Genomic DNA, 20661 nt, shown 5'->3' with positions numbered 1-20661 from the left:
TCAGTGTACCACAGGCTTCAGGTTTCTCCAGCAAATAGCTGCTGGGAGGGAGCCCCAAGTGGGGCCTGGAGTGTGGAAGGTTATTCTCTGTGGTCTTGCTTCATACTCAGCTTTCAGGAGTCTCCTGTGGCTGTGGCACAGAGAGATCTCCCTACTGTTGACCCCTCAAACCCAACCCCACTCGTGAGACAGCTGTTACTTGTTGTCTGGTGATGGACTTGGGGGAGGTGGGAAGAGAGTGCTCCCTCCTCCTGGTCCAGCCTTAGGCCCAGGCACAAGGCTTTTGGCAGGGGCTTTCTCGGCATCCCAGCCCCTTCATTCCCCAGCAGCAGCTTGACTTCCACTTTGTTTTTGTTTGTTTGTTTGTTTGTTTGTTTGTTTTTGTTTTTTGTGGGTTTTTTTTGCCTTTTTATTTTTTAATATTTATTATTATTATTATTTTAATCTTTATTGTTCATATTATTACAAATGTTCCTCATTTTTTCACCCCCTTCACCAGGTTCCCACCCCACCCTCTGCCCTTTCCCCACCCCCCCATTGTCCTCATCCATAGGTGCACAGTTTATGTTCAGTCTCTTCCCACATCCCCCTCTCCCCTTTTCCCCAAGAATCATCAGTTCACTCCCCTTCCATACCTCTGATTCTATTATATTCAACAGTTAATATTGTTCATCAGATTTTTTTTTAATTCCCTTGGTTTTTAGATTCACTTGTTGAAAGTTACGTATTTGTTGTTCATAGTTTTTATCTTTATTTACTTTCTCTTCCGAAAGAACCCCCTTCAGTAATTTATATAATTCTGGTTTGGCGGTGATGAACTCATTTAACTTTTTTTTATTAGTGAAGCTCTTTATCTGGCCTTTAATTCTGAGTGATAGCTTTGCTGGGTAGATTATTTTTGGCTGTAGGTTCTTGCTATTCATCACCTTGAATATTTCTTGCCATTCCCGTCTGACCTGCATGGTTTCTGTTGAGAAATCAGCCGACAGTCGTATGGGTGCTCCTTTATATGTAACTACCTGCTTTTCTCTTGCTGCTTTTAATATTTTCTCTTTGTCTTTTGCTCTTGAATTTTAATTATGATTTGTCTTGGTGTGATCTTCTTTGGATTCCTTTTGTTTGGAGTTCTGTGCGCTTCCTGGACATAAGTCTAATTCTTTCACCAAGTGGGGGAAGTTTTCTGTCACTATTTCTTTCAGTATGTTTTCGATATCTTGCTCTCTCTCATCTTCTGGGACCCCCATAATTCTGATGTTGGTTTGTTTGAAGTTGTCCCAGAGGTTTCTTACATTATCTTTAACTTTCTGGATTCTCTTGTCTTCTTGCTTCTGCGGAAGAGTGTCTTCTGGCTCTTTATGTTCCAAATCTTTGACTTGATTCTTGCGATCTTCCATTCTGTATTTAGGACTCTGTATATTATTTTTTATTTCAGACAATTTATTCTTTATTTCTTGTTGATCCCTTATTATTTCTAGTTGATCCCTTTTCATATCCTCATAGGTCTTATCGATATTTTCTAGGAAATTCTTGAAAAACCTTATAAGCATGGTTTTGAACTCTATATCCAGTCGCTTCTTTTCCTCCATTTCTTTTGTTTGTGAACTGTTTCCTTGTCTCCGCATTTTCACAGCTTCCCTGAGTTGGTAGGGTGGCTTTGTGTGCTAAGGTGTACTATATGGTTCAGTGAGTCAGCCTCCCAGTTACCTGAGGTGGACAGTCTTGGTGTAGCCCTTTGTGGGCTGTGTGTGCAGTCTTGTTGTTAAGCCTTGCTTGTTGTTGGTATCACTGGGAAGCGTTGATCTCCAAGCCAATTGGCTATGAGGATCAGAAGTGTCTCAGCTAAGAGGGTGTCCGTATTTTGCTTGAATGGGGCGAAGTCTTGGGGTGGCACAGACACGCTTTGTTGAATCCTGCACAATTGGTTGCAGACACGCGCACCTCTTTGGTATAGGCGCAGACAAGCTTTAGATTCCTGTCTGTCACTCCCTAGGAGAGTCCCATTCACTACGAATGAGAAAGCTCGCCACAGGAAGGGCTTCTGTGCTCTGCTTGGATGGGGCGGAGTCTGGGGTGGTGCAGACAAGCTTTATTCAGCTCCTCCCTACGAGGGTCTGGTTTATGAGTCCCGCAGTAATGGCCGCTGGCTTCACACACCTCCGAGAGATCTCTGCCTACTTCCTGACAGTCTGGCCTCTCCATCTGGGGCCATCTATCAGAGCAATAGGGTGGTTCTGTTTTCCTCCCGAACAAGAAAGACAGCCTCGCATTAGCTGTCCACCCTCTCCGTGCCGGGAGTAAGCCAGTAGCGAACTCGGCCCGCCCTCTCCACGCTCCGAAAGCAAGCCAGCAACGAAGTCGGGCGGCTGCCTTTTCGCATGCACAGTTCTCCGCACCTTTACAGTTCCTGAGGTTCAGCGTGCCTTCTCTCTCCTTCCCAGATGGTAGAGCCTCCTCTCAGCCAGCCGTCTGGTGCTTCAGGATGATGTTTCCCCTGTTTTTCAGTTCTAAATTCAAATTTGTTGTGGTAGGCTGCATTCAGGTGTCTACCCTATGCCGCCATCTTGGTTTCTCTCTTGACTTCCACTTTGTGATGTTGCCGGATCCTTGACCCAGGTAGGCCCCTTCCTCCGGGCCAGAGGTGTTTTGCTTTTACCTTCCTCCAAGTCAGGGTATCTTTGCCAGTGGCCTGTGCCAGGAGGACTACTACCCTGTGCCCCGAGGCAGGAAAGTATTGCTTTTCATGAACCTGTTGAATTTGTTGCATTCTTTATCTTTTCATCATCCTCCCTAGAAACTTGGGGTCTTTGCTTGGGCTCTGGGATCAGGAGCAGTCTTGTTCCTTCCCTAGCAGCTTAAGGGCTTTTTGTCTTGGGTCGAAGGCTCCAGGGAAAGGCACATAGTTTCCTCCCTGTCCTCCAGGGGGAGCCAACCCACATCTGTGTCATCTATGGAGGCTCTCCAGTCTCCTGCCTATAGAAGAGAGCTTGGCAATCTCTTAATCTGTCAAGACTCAACCTGGAAGGGAGAATCCAAGATGGCTGTACAGGTAAACACCTAGCCGCAACCGCACACAACAATTTCAATAAAATACAACTAAAATATAAAATGGACATTACCCAGAATTACAGGAAAGTTGACTGACTGGAAATTCTACAACGAGAAGCAAGGAAAAAACCAGAAGGAAGAGCGGAGGAGCTGTAAAAGCCTAAGGTACGGAGACACGCGGCGCGCGCGGCGAGGCAGTCCCGGAGGCGCGCACATTGGGCGCAGAGGATGGACTGTTGTCTCTGCTGCCAGATTGCCCTGGCGGGAAGAAGACAAAGGCTCCGGACTGTGCTGGGCCCCAGTTCCGACTGCTCTGAACCCCAGTTCTAGGCCATTCCCCAGGGACCCAGGCTCAAACAGAGGGAGCTGGGCTGTAAGGCGAAACCCCGGGGGAGCGGCGAAAGGAGGTCCCAGAGGCGCGCACATTGCAGAGAAGGGACGGTTGGCTGTGCTGGGATTGCCCTGGCGGGAAAGAGACAGACTGCTCTGAATGCCACCTCCAACCTCACTTCCAAATGAACTGAACCCCAGTTCCGGGCTCATTGGGGAGGAGCCTACACTGTTTGGTAGCAGGCGAAAATCGAGGACACCTTTCTCTCAGAGGTGCTTGCAGTGAGTACTGAAGGACCCTGGGGATTATGAGACTCAGAAACAGCATAGGGCGTGGCTGATGGAAGCTAAGCCTGTAGGCTCCACCCTAAAACTCCTCCCCATCAGGAAATGCCAAGACAACGAAATAGATCACAAACGAAAGAAATGGAGGACAAAAAACGACTGGATATAGAGTTCAAAACCACACTTATAAGGTTGTTCAAGAATCTCCTAGAAAAGGCCGATAAAATAAATGAGACCTATGAGGATATGAAAAGGGATCAACTAGAAATAATAAGGGATCAACAAGAAATAATAAGGGATCAACAAGAAACAAAGAATACATTGTCTGAAATAAAAAATATTATACAGAGTCCTAAATACAGAATGGAAGATCGCAAGAATCAAGTCAAAGATTTGGAACATAAAGAGCCAGAAGACTCCTCCGCAGAAGCAAGAAGGCAAGAGAATCCAGAAAATTGAAGTTAATGTAAGAAACCTCTGGGACAACTTCAAGCGAACCAACATCAGAATTATGGGGGTCCCAGAAGATGAGAGAGAGCAAGATATCGAAAACATACTGGAAGAAATAGTGACAGAAAACTTCCCCCACCTTGTGAAAGAATTAGACTTACAAGTCCAGGAAGCACACAGAACTCCAAACAAAAGGAATCCAAAGAAGACCACACCAAGACAAATCATAATTAAAATTCCAAGAGCAGCCGAAACCAGTTTGGCTCAGTGGTAGAGCGTCGGTCTGCGGACTCAAGGGTCCCGGGTTCAATTCCGGTCAAGGGCATGTACATTGGTTGCCGGCACATCCCTGGTAGGGGGTATGCAGGAGGCAGCTGGTCGATGTTTCTCTCTCATCGACGTTTCTAGCTCTCTATCTTTCTCCCTTCCTCTCTGTAATATATCAATAAAATATATTTTTTTAAAAAATTCCAAGAGCAAAAGACAAAGAGAAAATATTAAAAGCAGCAAAAGCAAAGCAGGTAGTTACCTATAAAGGAGCACCCATATGACTGTCGGCTGATTTCTCAACAGAAACCATGCAGGCCAGACGGGAATGGCAAGAAATATTCAAGGTGATGAATAGCAAGAACCTACAGCCAAAAATACTCTACCCAGCAAAGCTATCACTCAGAATCGAAGGCCAGATAAAGAGCTTCACTAATAAAAAAAAAAAAGCTAAAGGAGTTCATCACCCCCAAACCAGAATTATATGAATTGCTGAAGGGGGTTCTTTCGGAAGAGAAAGTAAATAAAGATAAAAATTATGAACAAATATGTAACTATCAACAAATGAATCTAAAAACCAAGGAAATTAAAAAAAAAATCTGATGAACAATATTAACTGTTGAATATAATAGAATCAAAGGTATGGAAGGGGAGTGAACTGATGATTCTTGGGGAAAAGGGGAGAGGGAGATGTGGGAAGAGACTGAACATAAACTGTGCACCTATGGATGAGGACAATGGGGGGGTGGGGAAAGGGCAGAGGGTGGGGTGGGAACCTGGTGGAGGAGAGCAATGGCGGGGGGTGGGGGTGGGGGGAAGAGGAACATTTGTAATAATATGAACAATAAAGATTTACTTTAAAAAAAAAAAAAAAAAAAAAAACCAAGACCAGTTTGGCTCAATGGATAGAGTGTTGGCTTGGGGACTGAAAGGTCCTGGGTTCAATTCCGGTCAGGGGCATGTACCTTGGTTGTGGCCATATCCCCGGTGGGGGGTGTGTAGGAGGCAGCTGATCGATGTCTATCTCTCATCGATGTTTCTAACTCTCTATCTCTCTCCCTTCCTCTCTGTACAAAATCAATAAAATATATTTTTTTAAAAATAGAAGAGAGCTTGGAAGTGAAGGCACACTCCTCTGTGTCTGAGCTCCTGGCTGATGGATGTCACACTTAGCCTGTGGGAATGTGTCCATCTTGGCCAATCTCTTCTATCTGCTTATACGGCAGCCACCTCCTCCTAGTGCTCTGCCACAGCTGACGGTTCACCTGTCTCATCTCTCCTCAGAGGAATGGTTCCTCTTGAAAATCAGTTCAGGTAGTGACCTTGCAATTCAGCTCTCTGCTGGGCTCAAGGGAAGGTACTATGTGCAGAATACCAAGCCTTTTCTTGATGGTATGGTGGGAGTGTGATGTTCTTTTGTGGTTTTCTACATCCCAAGGAGCTAATAGAAGAGTACTTTGTATCATACCAGCAGATATCACCATCTAATACCTACCCAAGTGTTTTCTTATATGGAAGAATTTTGGTTTTAAAATGAACTTTGACATACTTCCTAAAGCTTTTTCATTTCTTTCAGTTATCTCAGCTATACCCTGAAGAAAATTTGGAGAAATTCATTCCTTGCTTAGCTGGCCCAGATTCGTTTTATGTAGAGCGAAACCACATGGATCTGGAAGCGGACCTGAGGTATGCTCTTCACCCCACCCCAGGGCCATAGGGAGCAGCCCTTCTGGTGGTGACTGCCCTCTGCAGTGTGGGCAGGCTGGGCGGTTCCAGACATGAGTTGCCTGTTCATCTGAGCAGCTCTTGAGGTTATACTAGTACATTACTCTGGATGGTTTTATTTTATTTTATTTATATTTTATTGATTTTTACAGATAATTAGAAACATTGATGAGATGAGAGAGAAGCATCAATCAGCTGCCTCCTACACACCCACTCTGGATGTGCCCACAACCAAAGTACATGCCCTTGACTGGAATTGAACCTGGGACCTTTCAATCCGCAGGCGGACACTCTATCCACTGAGCCAAACCAGTTAGGGCTACTCTGGATGGTTTTAATTTCTACTTTGTTTCTAGGGATATTCATCAGTTATGGGCAGTTCAAAGACTCTTAATAATCTAGTTGTGATTTTGAGAATATGAGCAAAGGAATTTCACCCTGGCTGGGTGGCTCAGTTGGCTAGAGCATTGTCCTGACATATCAAGGTTACAGGTTCGATCCCCTAGTCAGGGCACATACAAGAAGCAACCAATGAATGCATAAATAAGTGAAACAAATTGATGTTTCTCTTCTTCCCTCCTTTCCTCTCCCTCCCTCCTTCCCTTCTCTCCTCTCTCTCTATAAAATCAATCAATAAATAAAAAATCAATGTACTAGTATATGCTCCTATTTAATGTAATTTTAACAGTCTGATAAAATTATATCTGATTACAGAGGTATGGAAGGGGAGTGAACTGACGATTCTTGGGGAAAAGGGGAAAGGGGGGTGTGGGAAGAGACTGAACATAAACTGTGCACCTACGGATGAGGACAATGGGGGCTGGGGAAAGGGAGAGGGTGGGGTGGGAACCTGGTGGAGGAGAGCAACGGAAGGGGGGAAAAAAGAGGAACATTTGTAATAATATGAACAATAAATATATATATTTTTTAAATTATATCTGATTACTATTTCTGCTCTATAGTGGAAAGTTCAGACTGTTCCAGGGTCTAACAAAAAGTCTCCTGCGCCAGGTGTCTCTGGACCCTGGATCCTGACCTAGCGTTCTGGTTTTGTAACTGTGCAGGGAGGGGCAGGCCTGCTGCCTGATCTCCAGAATGGGACCTGACATCTTAGCGCCTGAAACCTAGTGGCAGTACAGTGGCTGCAAGTTCCCGGTGATTGTGATGCCACTGGCTGTGGTCATGTTATAGCTCATCAGGCCCTGAAAGACTTGGTCATACAGTGTAATAACATACAAGGAAAAGGGGCATGGGGAAACTATGAATCATAATAGGATTAAATTGAATTAAATCTAGATGAATATATATGTATTTCTCTTAATTGGGAATTGAAATTTCTCTCCCAGTCTGTGGTAATATCATTTTAATACTGATAAGCTCCTTGGTTTAATTTTTAGGTATTTGGCTTCATTACCTTCTCACGTACTGAAAAATGACCATGTTAAGAAATTTTTCAGCACTTCATCTCCCACCCAACAGCTTCAAAGTCCAAGTGAGTTTGTAAAATGGGGTTAAATAAAAGTGAGAATATTTTTATTGTCTGTAAATTTTATGATATTTATTTTAACTCACAGGTCCTGGCAACCTTTCCCTTTCTAAAGTTGGTACCATGATGGGCGTGTCTGGAAGGTGAGACTTCTACCATGTAACCAAAACCTTTTCTTTTTTGTTGTTTTTATTGATTTTTAGAGAGAAGGATAGAGATAGAAGCATCAATGAGAGAGAAACATCATTGATCCACTGTCTCCTATATGCCCCCTAAGGGGATCAAGCCCGGAACCTGGTCATGTTCCCTGACCGAGAACCGAACAGGTGACCTCTTGGTTCCTGGGTCAGTGCTCAAATGCTGAGCACTGGCTGGCTAACCAACACCTTTTAAATCAGAGTTGTACTTTTGGTTGTGTGTAAATAAGTCATTCTTAATCTTAGTTTAAATGTTGAGAGAAGAATTGTATAGATAGTCCAATTTAAGATTTCTAAAAAAAAAAAAAAAGTGCTCTCTAAGCAACTGGAATTGGAGTTCCCAAGGACCCCTACTGAGTTTGTAGGCCCTGCTCATTCTAGGAAGCCAGAATTTCTGAGAACCTTCATTTATACAGGCTCCCAGCAGGCAAGTGGCCTGATGCCAGCGTGCTGCTGTGGGGGCCTCCGTTCTCGTGAGCCGGACAGCGATGGTAGGAGCACTCAGGTGACAGAGGCCGTCTGCCTGTCTGACAGCTGATATTTTTAGTGTGCTGATACCACCGAGCATGCGCACACGCGCACAGTTGTGTGAAGGACTAGGCAGTCAAAGAGGTCTTAGAAAGCGCTGACTTTCTTCTTTACTGCATAGCACTCAGCCTGGTATGTAATGAGCACATAGTCGATCCATGTGGGGCCAAGGGCAGAAAGTTCCTTCCAGCTTCTAGGATTTTTTTTTTTAAGGTTAATTTGAGTATTTAAGATTTAGGGGAGTCAGTTTTAATTTATGATTGTCACAAATCATAAAAGTAACAAAGAAACTAGTCAAGTTGTGACACACACATATGAACATACACACACGTGCACACATAGATACACACTCTTAAACATGTACGTACAAACGCATATGTACACATGTTCTTAAACATCATACAAATAGATACATATATGTGCATGTACACATACGTGCCTACAGACGTCAGACTTCAGTGGGATGGAGTGATGGGGCAGAAAGGGATCTGCGGTGAGCAGCGGATGGGACTGCAGATGCATCCAGGATGGAGAAGCTGGCCTGTGCATGCCTCTAACAGTAAGGCTGCGGTCTTCTGAAACCACATGTCCTCTGTTCTCGCAGGCCTGTGTGTGGAGTAGCCGGCATCCCGTCCTCTCAGAGTGGTGCCCAGCACCACATACAGCACTCAGCTGGCGCGGCTGCCTTGCCCCACTGCTCCCACACGGGGGGCGGGGGCTCAGCGCTGGCCTACCGCACCCAGATGGACACCTCGCCTACCATCCTAATGCAGACCCCTCAGACCCAGGAGCAAAATGGGATTTTAGATTGGCTGAGGAAACTGCGTTTGCACAAATACTATCCCGTCTTCAAACAGCTTACAATGGAGAAGGTATGCTGGCTACTAAACAGGCAATGTAGAATTTGCTTGTTTTCCCAGGTAACTTTTCTTCTGACTTCATTCCTAGAGGAAGTCAGTTGGGTTTCTTAACTGTATGTGTTGTGGAAATCATAGTGTCTGGAATTTAACACCTACAGAGGCATGCCCTAAGTCCTGCATGCTCCAGGAGGGTGGCAGTGGATTAGAACTTGAAGGTTGCCTGCCACTGAAGCAAAAGCTAGAATAGGATTGGTTGCAAATAAACAGGGTTTTTTTTAGGTAGTTTGGGATCTTTACAAATTTGGTACTCTATGTGATGAGAAGGACATTGTGTCTCTATCAGTCCTGCAATTGGTAGAAATTGTGAATTTTGGTGCCCACATCCACCACTCCCCATCTTGTACGTCCTTCCTTATAGGCCTGTGCATGTGCTGATGCTCAGTTCAAGGGGCCCAAACACTTAGGTCCCAGTAAGTGGCTCTCTGATGATCTGGCTTGATTTAGGGTCAAATAGCTAAAGGAATAGATGGATACTAATATCAAGCAGTGCTACATAGAAATTATTTTTTACAATAGAAAGTTCAGATAAGCATTATTTCACTTATAAATCCTGAAATTTCTTAAGTCTTGGTATCGATGATAAAACTAAATTAGACCTATATGCGATATCTGAACTCTGAGCTCCCCCTGTTGGATAAAATGATTTGGTGGCTTTTATCTAGGTAAAATTTCATTTGTCTAAAACTCTGCAATTGAATTTAGAAATCCAGTTTTACTGCATAATAAAAAAATAAATTTTAAGTATATTTGTAATGGTTTCAGTTTAGGATTGGTAGATCTTAGAAACAATAGATTTTACTAACACTGATCATGATCAGCTCTAGACATTTTAACATATAAGTTAAAATGGCTACACTCACAAATCATGTCATGGACTGTCTTGAGAGCCAGAACATCATTTGTCTGCTTGGTGTAATGCCGGGTTAGTTCTGATGACCTCTGCTCTTCTGGATCACTCGCTGCCCAACAAAGTTACTGTTATCCCAGATATCAAGAAAAAAAGTGCTGTTAAAAGAAACTGTCCTCCTGTCTTCAGGGGGATGAATGCTTGCGTTTGAGGAGGGTGTCCCAGCGAGGAAGGGGGCACTTCCACAGATGGCATCTCTGCCATCTCCTCCTACACAGCATGGGTCTTCACCAAGCCCTTGTGAGGTGCCTGGTGCCCTTATAGACGCAAAATGAGAGTCTTGTATTTTGAACTATGGATACCAAAACATTCAGCAAGTAAATGTTTTAGTTTTCTCAAGTCTTTTGTTATCCACTCTTTGGTCTGTTTGCATGTCCTAGAAATGGAATCAAAGTTCTTTGTTTTCAGAATCCTAATTCTCAATAATTTTGTAATTTATTTCTTCTATGGAAGTTTCTGAGCCTTACGGAAGAAGATCTAAATAAATTTGAATCCCTTACCATGGGAGCAAAGAAAAAACTCAAGACTCAACTGGAGCTGGAGAAGTAAGTGTGACGTTGTGAAATGTCTGTTATTTTAGCTTCTGACCTGCTGAACAGATGCTAGGACTTAGAGCTTTGTTACACATTAGTGATTGGATCACTTTTGATTGCTTAGCACATGTTAATGCTTTTAAAATTCTATGAATGTGGCCCTAGGAAAGTTTTGCTAGGAAAGGTCCTTCTAGGGAATCTGACTAGTTAGAATGTGGTATCTTCCACCCTGGGGTTATTTTAATGAAAGTCACCTTTGTGTAGAATATATGCACTTATGCAGAGTTGGTGAAACATGAGAGGGTTTTTCAGCAGAATTTAAAACTTGCTTGTTTGCATGCTTTCTTATTATAACAGGGAGAAGTCAGAGAAACGGTGCCTGAACCCCTCAGCCCCACCCCCAGTCACCAGCAGTGGAGTGGCCCGTGTGCCCCCCACAAGCCACGTAGGGCCCGTGCAGAATGTCCGAAGCCCCCACACTGCAGGTGGGTGAGAGCCGGGTCAGCAATGACACATGGAATGCAGTCTGTGCCTTTTGATAATCGTTAGAGCTCATAATACACCCTTATGCCATATATAGCTTTTAGTATTTACAATTACTATTTATAATTTTAGCTTTTGCTAAAATTATAAATAGTAATTTATAGGAAATTAGATGGGTTATTTTCTTAGAAGCTGGATACTGATGAATTCCCTAAAGTTGTTTGGGCTAAAGAATTCGTTCCAGAAACTATTACACTGAGAAGGAAAGAATAGGAATTATACAAAATAAATGAAAACCTCTCTCTTCCCCTAGGTCAGTGGTCGGCAAACTCATTAGTCAACAGAGCCAAATATCAACAGTACAACGATTGAAATTTCTTTTGAGAGCACATTTTTTTAAACTTAAACTTCTTCTAACACCACTTCTTCAAAATAGACTCGCCCAGGCCGTAGTATTTTTGTGGAAGAGCCACATTCACAGGGCCAAAGAGCTGCATGTGCCTCACGAGTCGCAGTTTGCCGACCACGGCCCTAGGTGGAGCACAGAGGTCATGTGTAAGTCATTGCCTCAAAGGTTCCCTTTGAAAGTCTCCTCCATGCTTCACTACGCCTTTCTGCTCCGGGGACTTGAAGCTTCAGTGATCTGATTTTTTAGCCACTATTCCCCCTCTTCCTCCTGCCTCTCCCTCTCCTCAAAGAAAGGTTGAGGACCCCTGTATAAGTTGCTCTGTTGTTTTCTTTCTTTTTTTCTTTTAATCCTCACTCGAGGACATGCTTTCATCAATTTTCACAGAGGGGGAAGGAGAGAGAAATATCAGTTGGTTGCTCCCAAATGTGCCTTGACTAGGAATTAAATCCAAAACCTGGGTATGTGCCCTGACTGGGAATCGAACCCGCAACCTTTCAGTGTACAGAACAATGCTCCAACCAATCAAGCCACACCAGTAGAAATATCAAGAGTAATAGAAAATGAGGACGGAAAAAGTGCAGAGTATCTTCTAGGTGGTTATTTAACTAAAACGGTCTATGTCCCTCAACCTCCTGAAACGGGGTGAGATGACTCATGACTCCTTTTGGAAAAGGTGGATGACTCCTTTTGCAGCACCATGCTGGTTTGGGAACCCTTTGTTCTCATTCTCTGGTGTTTGAGGAGAGGGAGGCGTTAGAGCATCTGGCTGAGAGCATCGCTGTGTTTGCATCTGCCACATAACTCGCCGTGACCTTGGGCGGTTTGTCCTCTAAGAGCTGTGTGTTCTGGCAGCCCTGTTGAATATGGAAATACCCATACCTACCTTCTTGGGATTGATGAAAGAAACCAGTGTGCGATAGGTTTGCACGGCGGTGGGTGCAAGGACCCCGTTGGAGTTCTGTGACGCGTGGATTTGGGTGCCACCTTTGGACTCTCACCTGTCCCTTCTCCACAGTGCTGCGGGTGGAAGTGGAGCAGCCCCCTCACCAGACGGCCCGGGAAGGCAGCTCCTCAGAGTGCTCCAGCTCTTCCCCCAGCCCGATGGGGGTGCAGGCCCGGGAAGAGAGCTCAGACAGCGCTGAGGAGAATGACAGGCGTAAGGATGCCCAGCATGGCTGGCGCGGTGCTGCCTCTGCCCGAGGCTGTGGGGCCGTGCTGACCTCTCTGTTTCCATCTAGGTGTGGAGATGCACACGGAGGGCTCTGACAAGGAGAAGCCTGTCCTGCTACTGAGTCATTTCACTTCGAGTTCTGCCAGACCCACCGCCCAGGTTCTCCCTGTGCAGAATGAGGCGGGCTCCAACCCTTCAGGCCACCACCCCCTGCCTCCACAGATGATGACTGCAGCCCCGCACATTGCCCCCATCAGAATGCTGAATTCCGTGCACAAAGCAGAGAGGGGCGGCACGGACATGAAGCTCCTCTCGTCTTCTATGCACTCACTGCTGTCTCTAGAAGAAAGGAATAAAGTCTCTGGACCAAGAAGTGGAATCAAAGTGGACAAGAGTTTTAGCAATGCCATGATGGAAGTGCTGCCCACGTCTGCCCCCCATCAGCCCATGCAGGTCCTCTCTGGACTTGCCGAGAGCAGCTCCGGGTCACCCACCGTCTCCTTTGGTCCCCGAACCAAAGTTGTCCATGCGTCTGCCCTGGACCGGGTGATGAAGCCGGCCCAGCAGCCGGCCCTGGTGGTGGAGACCAGCACTGCTGCCGTGGGAACATCCAGCACGGTCTTCCACGTGGCTCGGCCACCAATCAAACTTCTGGTGTCTTCATCTGTCCCTGCAGATTCTGTCATTTCTGGACAGACTTCCTGTTCTAATAACGTGCAGATCAGTGTGCCCCCTGCAATAATAAACCCCCGGACTGCTCTGTACACAGCCAACACCAAAGCTGCCTTCTCTGCAATGAGCAGTGTGCCTGTGGGCCCCCTGCAGGGCAGCTTCTGTGCGAACAGCAACACTGCCTCCTCCAGTAGCCACCCTTCCCCTTCCTTCCCAAACATGGCCACTGTGCCCAGCTGCCCGGCCCCCAGCTCCAGCCCTGCGCTCTCCTCGGTCCCTGAAAGCAGTTTCTACAGCAGCAGCAGCAGCAGCAGTGGCAGCGGCTCCCCTGGGAACATTCCTGCCTCTGCTCAGAACCATCACCACCACCACCACCATCAGCAGCCGTCGGCACCCCCACAGCCCTCCCCAGGCCCGCCACCAGGCTGTGTTGTGTGCACATCCTGTGGATGCAGCGGGAGCTGCGGCTCCGGTGGCCTGACCGTCAGCTACGCCAACTATTTCCAGCACCCGTTCTCGGGGCCATCTGTCTTCCCCTTCCCCTTCCTGCCCTTCAGCCCTGTGTGTGGCAGCGGCTACGTGGGCACCCAGCAGTACGGCAACAGCGCCTTCCCGGTTGTGCACTCACCATATGGCAGCAGTGTGCCTGCCGAGCCCGTGCTGGGCGGCCAGTCCACATTCACCGTCCCCCCCATGCAGAGCTTCATGGCAGGGGCAGCTGGTGTGTACCAGGCCCAGGGCTTGGTGGGCAGTAGCAATGGTTCCAGTCACAAAAAGAGCGGCAATCTCTCATGTTACAACTGTGGGGCCACCGGTCACCGCGCTCAGGACTGCAAGCAGCCGTCCATGGACTTCAATCGGCAAGGTAAAGGCGGGCCACGGCCGGTGAAGCTCCAGAGGCAGACGGGCTACACTGGCTAGCAGTGCAGCGCTGCCCAGAGAGGTGCAGGCGAAGGCTTACTGTTTATGGAAATAATAGTAAACTTGCTTCTTTTAAAACAAAAAGTAATTTTTAAATGCTCTTTGCAAAAGCATGAAATTCTTGGTAGGTTCTAAAGCCCCCAGAAGGTGGGTTATTTTGGTTCTAAGAGTGTCTCCATGATGTCATCATACTTCTCATTCTAGAGCATGTTGAGCTGGCAGTGGAGAGGGGCTCTGGCCTGATGGCTCCTTGGTTTCTTATTTCTTGCCATGTGACTGGGAAGCAAGTATCAGCAGTTTAATGCCACCCCCCAATCCTTAGCCGAAAGCCTAGGGCACACAGCACAAGGTCAAACGCTGTGGGTGGACATCGGTATCCCCACTTCCGCTCTCCCCCCAGGGTGCCAGGGCTGTTGGCGTGTGTATGTGCGTGTGTGATATCATCCTCACTGCTCTGCCATCTTCTGCTTTCCCCCCTTTCTCCCATTCACTCTCTTTTGTCTCCTTTAGTCAAATCCAAATGTATGGTTGATGTATTTATGACAGTGGATTTGTTCTTGCTGTTGGTTTTGGAAAGATGATTAAACCGGGCATTGGGAAAATTGGTCCCAGCTCTGTGACTACTCACTGTGCAGACTTAAAAAGTCACTTGATCTCTGTAGGTATGAGGGTTGCTCTAAACCTGTGATTTCCAGACCTGCCTGTGTATCTTAGTCATCTAGAGCAGCAGTCACCAACCTTCCGGACCTCACGGGCTACCGGTTGGCGACTGCTGCCGCAAAGGTTTCCTTAAACCAGTGGTCACCAGCCTTTCGGGCCGGTGGGCGCCTGCTGACCTAGAGACAAACAGCTCAGACTCAGCTGGTCTGGCGGCAGGTGTGGCAATCGGGCTATGGCAACCCCTGCTGATAGAGATTGTGCTGCTTGTCCTGATGCCGCGATCCCAGAGCAGGGGCCCTGTCCCCAGAGGACGCATGTCCCGAGAGATGCATGCTGGATGGCCAACCAGCTATGTGCTGTTGAATCCCAGAAAAAGCACTCCTAAAAAGAATCAAGGAATAGATTGGCAACTTCAGTCATTTCACCCCTTGTCTGATTCTTGGAAAACTAGTAAATTTGCATCAGTTGTGGGGTGGGAGGGGGGGGTTGGCAGTGGTTAGAACAGGTGGTCTAGGTTCCCAGCACCTGAATTTTGACCAGTGACTCTGGAAATAACTTTGGACAGATCAGCTGTTTGTAGTAATTCTACAGTGATTCAAATTTGATCTCTTTTTTTCCCTCTCTCTAGGTACTTTTAGGTTGAAATATGCCCCTCCAGCAGAAAGTCTGGACTCCACAGATTGATATTTTTCTCTGGCAACAGAACACTATTAAGCCATGGAGACATAAGGAAAATTAAATACAAAACTGAGAAGTCTAGTTGCTGTTGAGCTTAATATCTTTAATCCAAAGGTGCTTTACTTTATTAGACTGGATAGAAAACCTAGCATAGGAGTGCATCAAACTCAGTTTTATTGCCAAAATCCTAGATTGGAGCTTGATGTCAGGACTTGCCTAGTGGGTATCTCCACAGCAGGTGAAATTGGCCACCTCCACCCTTGATGGCAATGCAGAGGCCTCCCGTCTCTGGAAGAGCATTGCTGTCATTGGTCCTTCTAGGCTCACACGTAATTCCAGGGCAGCTACGCGAGATCGGAATCGAGAACTGAAGGTTGGAGTTCTCCAAGTGGAGTTCCACCAGTCGGACTCTTGACACCCCTGGGTGAGGGAAAATGTCACTTTTGTTTTGTTCCTAAAGTGGTTAGGCACTAATTTCTGGGCTTTTTTAGGGATTGCACTACAGAAGAATGTAAACTGATGTCAATCTCTGCCGTTCTGGAGACAAACTCCCTGAGAGCAGTCAGTGCAAGATATTCAGAGAATCTGTCTTTAAAGAGTTGGCACCAGCAGGCTAGTCACTTTGTACACACAGAGATCTTAGTATTTACTTCCCTCCGTAAAACACTTTGTAGCAGTTTCAGGTTTTTAATTTTTTCTGCAAATAAATTTAAACTACATTATTAAGTAGAAATAGTTACTTGCAACAACTTAATTTCTAAGGGTCCAAGTCCCAGAAAATCCCTAGCTGTCAAAGCTTTGAGAATATCTTCTTTATCGGTCCTTCCATAGCTTTGAGGCCTGTCATCTTCCACTACAAAGGAGCTCTTGCAGACACACGGTAACAGCATGGCCTTTGTGAGTTGTCTCTAACAGATGCTATCTATCCTTAGCAGTTTTCAAGTCTAAAACCTCACATAGCCTTCCCAAGGCTTACTGTTAACAGATTCACACTTGAGACACACATTTCAACAATATAGTCCTGTAATTTATGAGCAAAAGATTTGAAATTTTCTTCTGTTGACTTATTTTGTATTATTAGTTCTGTTGAAAACCTGGAAGGCTACAATAGAAAAAGATAAGACTCTAAAAGAGACCACACCAACAGGACAGAGCTACAGGATCTGCAAAAGTCTAGTTTTATTGAGATGGGAAATAAAGTCCTCACCACACAGTTCTCAATTTCACCCTATTGCAATGAGAGCTTTCTGATCTGAAATTTAGGAACTTAAATCTTCAAGTCTAAAGGGAATTTTCTGCTCAAATATTATTTTAAATGCTAACGCCTTCAGTATTAAAATATTAATCGGGAAGGCCTTACCCAGGGATTTTTGCAGTTGAATATTTATTTAAAAAGAGAAAATGTAATATTCAGAACATTCTTAAAATGGGACAATCAGCCTCAAACAAAATTGATGTAAATAGAAAGAATACTCTAGAATTTGAGGCATTGTGATAGGAAGTTTCAAATTTTGAGATCAGTTTCCTGGCTTCCTGGAAACTAAAGCAGAAAGTTGTTACATTTTTTTTATGGAAGGCTTTTAGTAGAATTTTTTAGAGTTTTATTTTAGTAGAGTTTTATTTCTATGCAATGCAGAATTGACAGACCTCTGTATTCTTATATCTCTTCCTGGTACACAGTATTATTACATACAGTTTTTAAGCAAAGCTGATGCTTACAAGTTTTTTGGGGGAATGTTACATTGATCTCTTAAATTATAAACACTACAAAAATGTCAAAATAATGAGAACTGACACAACTTTGCCTTAAAGAATATTAGACTGGAACTTGTCATGTTATGTTAAAGGAAGACTTAGAGTGTTCATTGATGTTTACGATTTTAATATTTCTGAAGGCCATTACAGTGGCCTGGATATGTGCTGAAAGCCAAACTTTTAAATTTTTTGGTTTTTTAAACAAAGAAATATTTTAAATAAATCCTATTTCAACACAGTGACATTGTGGAAAACTGACTCATAACAAAAGAAAAAAGGTCATATTTAGGTTTCTTTGTTTTAATGGTCAGTATTGGAAATGAAAGTGTCTTTTGTCACCCTTATAACTATTTTGGTAAATATTAGAGATTAGCATTAAATACAACAAAAAATTAAAACAAACTTTGAAGTATGACTTTCAAATTAAGGTAAATAAGTTCAGACATTGTGTGGCTGTGTTCCAGTCATCAAAGGTCTTAGAAAAATTCTGTTTCTTTGAAACTATGTGTGTGGTGTGACATTTCCAATGAGGTCATTCCACGTTGAGAATTGTAAAATGTAGATATGAGATACACAGGCCACAAAGCTGCTGATCCATCAGATCTCTTCCCAAGTGAATTGCATACTTGGCCTTGGGAATATTTGCTAGCAGCATTATCTCTGATGAGTTTCTCTCCGAAAGCAACCAAAGCCAGTAGGCCTAAAAGAGCATTTTGCATTTCCTCAGAAGATGTCCTCACGTTAGAAACACAGATCAGACTGATCCTTTCAACTACTTAGTCGTTTTCCTGAAATCGTGGCTGTTTCCAAGTGCTGTGGCAACCAGGTAGGTGTGGCACCAGCCACTTTGCTTTATGTAGTCTGTCATATATTAAAGTTTCTAACCCCATTTTTATCTTCAAGAATGGGGAAAGTAGAATGTACAGATCAAAGTAGAATACAATGTTGGGATGAAACAACTATTTCATCTTTTTTTTTTTTTTTTTTTTTTTTTTAAGCAAAACTGTCAATTTTCTACCTTATTTTCTAATTTTTGTTTCATGGTCATACTGAAAATAGGAAAATGTTTTAACATTAAAACTCCCAATTGTTAAAGAGCACTGAGGAAATGGGAGCTAGCACTTCTAAAAAAAAAAAAAAAAATTATTTTTTGAAAGCCGGTGTGATTGGGTATTTAAAAAAACCAGCATCATCTATATAATCTCCAAAAGATTACAGGAGTCAGCTTGTTAATACAGTAGTTTGTAGGTTGAGTATTTTAATTCACTATATTTAGAATTCTATAAGTCCTTTATCACAAGAAGTCAACATAGTTAGTTTACACTACACACTATGTATGGAGGCGCAGTAGCAGTGGTAGTAACTTTGCCTGACGTCACACAGCTGTGACGTGTTCCCTGTTTGAGCACAGGCTGACTGAGGCTTGCACTCATTCACTCACTCCAGTCTCTAGTGAACACTTGACAAGCAGAAATTGGGTTGCACCCTCCCCTCTTCACTCCCTATCATTTTGTCACTCCTCCTCCTCTCATGATTTTTAGTGATGGTATTACCCACTGAAGAGTCTTAAAGGTTATAAGGGAAACCATGTCTCTGCTCAGCTTGACCCCCCATCTCAGAGGATGGGCCTGTGGAACCTGATCCCATTGGCCATCCTTTCCAAAGTACAGATGACTCCCAAAGAATGAGTCAGGTGACACTTAAAGCCATGGGTTCTGAAGAGGCCCAATTATTGACAAGTCCCAATGTTATGAAAGAAAGTATCTCTAATCAACATTCACAAAAATACTGTGCTGGTTGAGGCCAAAGGTCAATGTTACTACACTGTTAGTGGAGGGAGGGGCGTGCCGGTCGGGTATTGTAACAAGCCCCTCACATGGGTGAGTTTTTACATGCACAAAGACAAAGGCTTTGGTACTGAAACTGAAGACCTCGTATACTTAAGAATCTTCACAGCTTCTATTGAACATATTTTCTTTTTAGGAATGAAGGAAAAGTCTCCCATTTTTGAGCCATTCTTTTGTCAGTTCTACAAAATTGCATGTAACTTTATAAATATTTTTTAAAAATATAGTTTTGTAAATATTTAATATTCTGCTAATTTGATTTTGAATTGTAAATGTCAAGTATTGTTTTTGGGGTTTTTATGTTTTATTATACTTTGTTAAAAGAAAAATTGTACATTTTTAGAATGTTTTTATGAGTAAATTTAATGTACTGAAAATTAAAAAAATGAAAATAAAAACAAAAACTTTCATTTTATTGGGTCTTTGCCTCAAATATGAAGCACACATCTTTTCCTATAATTCACAATTCTTGATCTCTAAACTAGGGAGTCAGTCCTTTTCTGCCTTCCCAGCTTTACAAAAGGAATAGTCTTAAACCTGTTTTCTGTCAAGGTTCCTAGGTTTTTAACAAATGTCTTTGGTATGGACAGAAATGTGAATTCTTGATTGGGGTATAAAGGTTTCATAACAATCAAAGTATGTGTTAATAGATCTAAGCTTCTTTAAACATTCCCAAATGCATGGTGAATGTACCCTACCATCTTAAGCTCTGTCCTCTGGATTTGAGAGGTTGGCAGTAAGTGTGCCTAGGACTATTTTTGTCTTGAGCAGTGCCAAGCACTAGAGGGAGAATTCTGGTGCCTTTTCACCATAAAGGTCCATAAGGCCTCTTGGTTTTTTTCAGGCTACTGTTCGGTAAGTAAACGACACAGCTGGCAGCCCAATGTGGAGCACTTGCTCTTCGGGAGATGCGGAACATGCACATCTGAACAAGAAACTCAGGGAAGCAGGGTATTTCCTCAACTGCTCCCCGTACTCTTCCACAGACATTGCAGTGCCTATTGGAACTTGAGTTGGGTCCAGGTCTGGTTTTCCAGCCGAGTAGCACCGGCCACTACGTGGCTGGTGTTTGCATTATGTCTTTACTTGATGCGGCTCCCCGTAACCTAAGGTACCATGAGTCATGCCATCTCGACTGCACACACACATACTCTATACCTTTGTGTTTATTTCACTTTGTTTATTCAGAGCAATGTTTTCAAGTGTTTATTCCCATGAAACACCTACATCCCACACCCATCTTCCTCCTACTTTGTGGCATACAAGTTCTTAGTATAGTTTTGTAAGGTCAAGACCAAGGGGCAGAACCTTGACCACAGTGAAGAAGATGCCCCTGACAGGAGACCTTCAGAGGTGTCACTCCACCCAACTGCTCCCCCAGCCCAGCAAAAC

At 44.2% G+C, this 20661-nt stretch overlaps 1 protein-coding gene across 2 annotated transcripts in view; it reads left to right on the top strand.

Moving 5' to 3' along the window:
• The window catches only part of ZCCHC14 (zinc finger CCHC-type containing 14), a 78256-nt gene extending 58583 nt beyond the window's left edge, over window positions 1-19673 (top strand). For both annotated transcript variants that reach the window (XM_084905031.1, XM_084905030.1), the window contains 9 exons: window positions 5954-6063; window positions 7500-7594; window positions 7677-7731; window positions 8918-9185; window positions 10594-10685; window positions 11031-11158; window positions 12581-12721; window positions 12804-14273; window positions 15618-19673. In XM_084905031.1, coding sequence (XP_084761157.1) covers window positions 5954-6063; window positions 7500-7594; window positions 7677-7731; window positions 8918-9185; window positions 10594-10685; window positions 11031-11158; window positions 12581-12721; window positions 12804-14273; window positions 15618-15673 — 2415 coding nt within the window. In that variant the 3' untranslated portion in view covers window positions 15674-19673. The remainder of the gene's footprint in view (window positions 1-5953; window positions 6064-7499; window positions 7595-7676; window positions 7732-8917; window positions 9186-10593; window positions 10686-11030; window positions 11159-12580; window positions 12722-12803; window positions 14274-15617) is intronic.
• Window positions 19674-20661: the final 988 nt, after the last annotated feature.

The sequence above is a fragment of the Pipistrellus hanaki genome (genome assembly GCF_964339955.1).
Source record: "Pipistrellus hanaki genome assembly, chromosome: 15".
Taxonomy (NCBI): Eukaryota; Metazoa; Chordata; class Mammalia; order Chiroptera; family Vespertilionidae; genus Pipistrellus; species Pipistrellus hanaki.
This window is presented reverse-complemented; position numbering and strand designations above follow the sequence as displayed.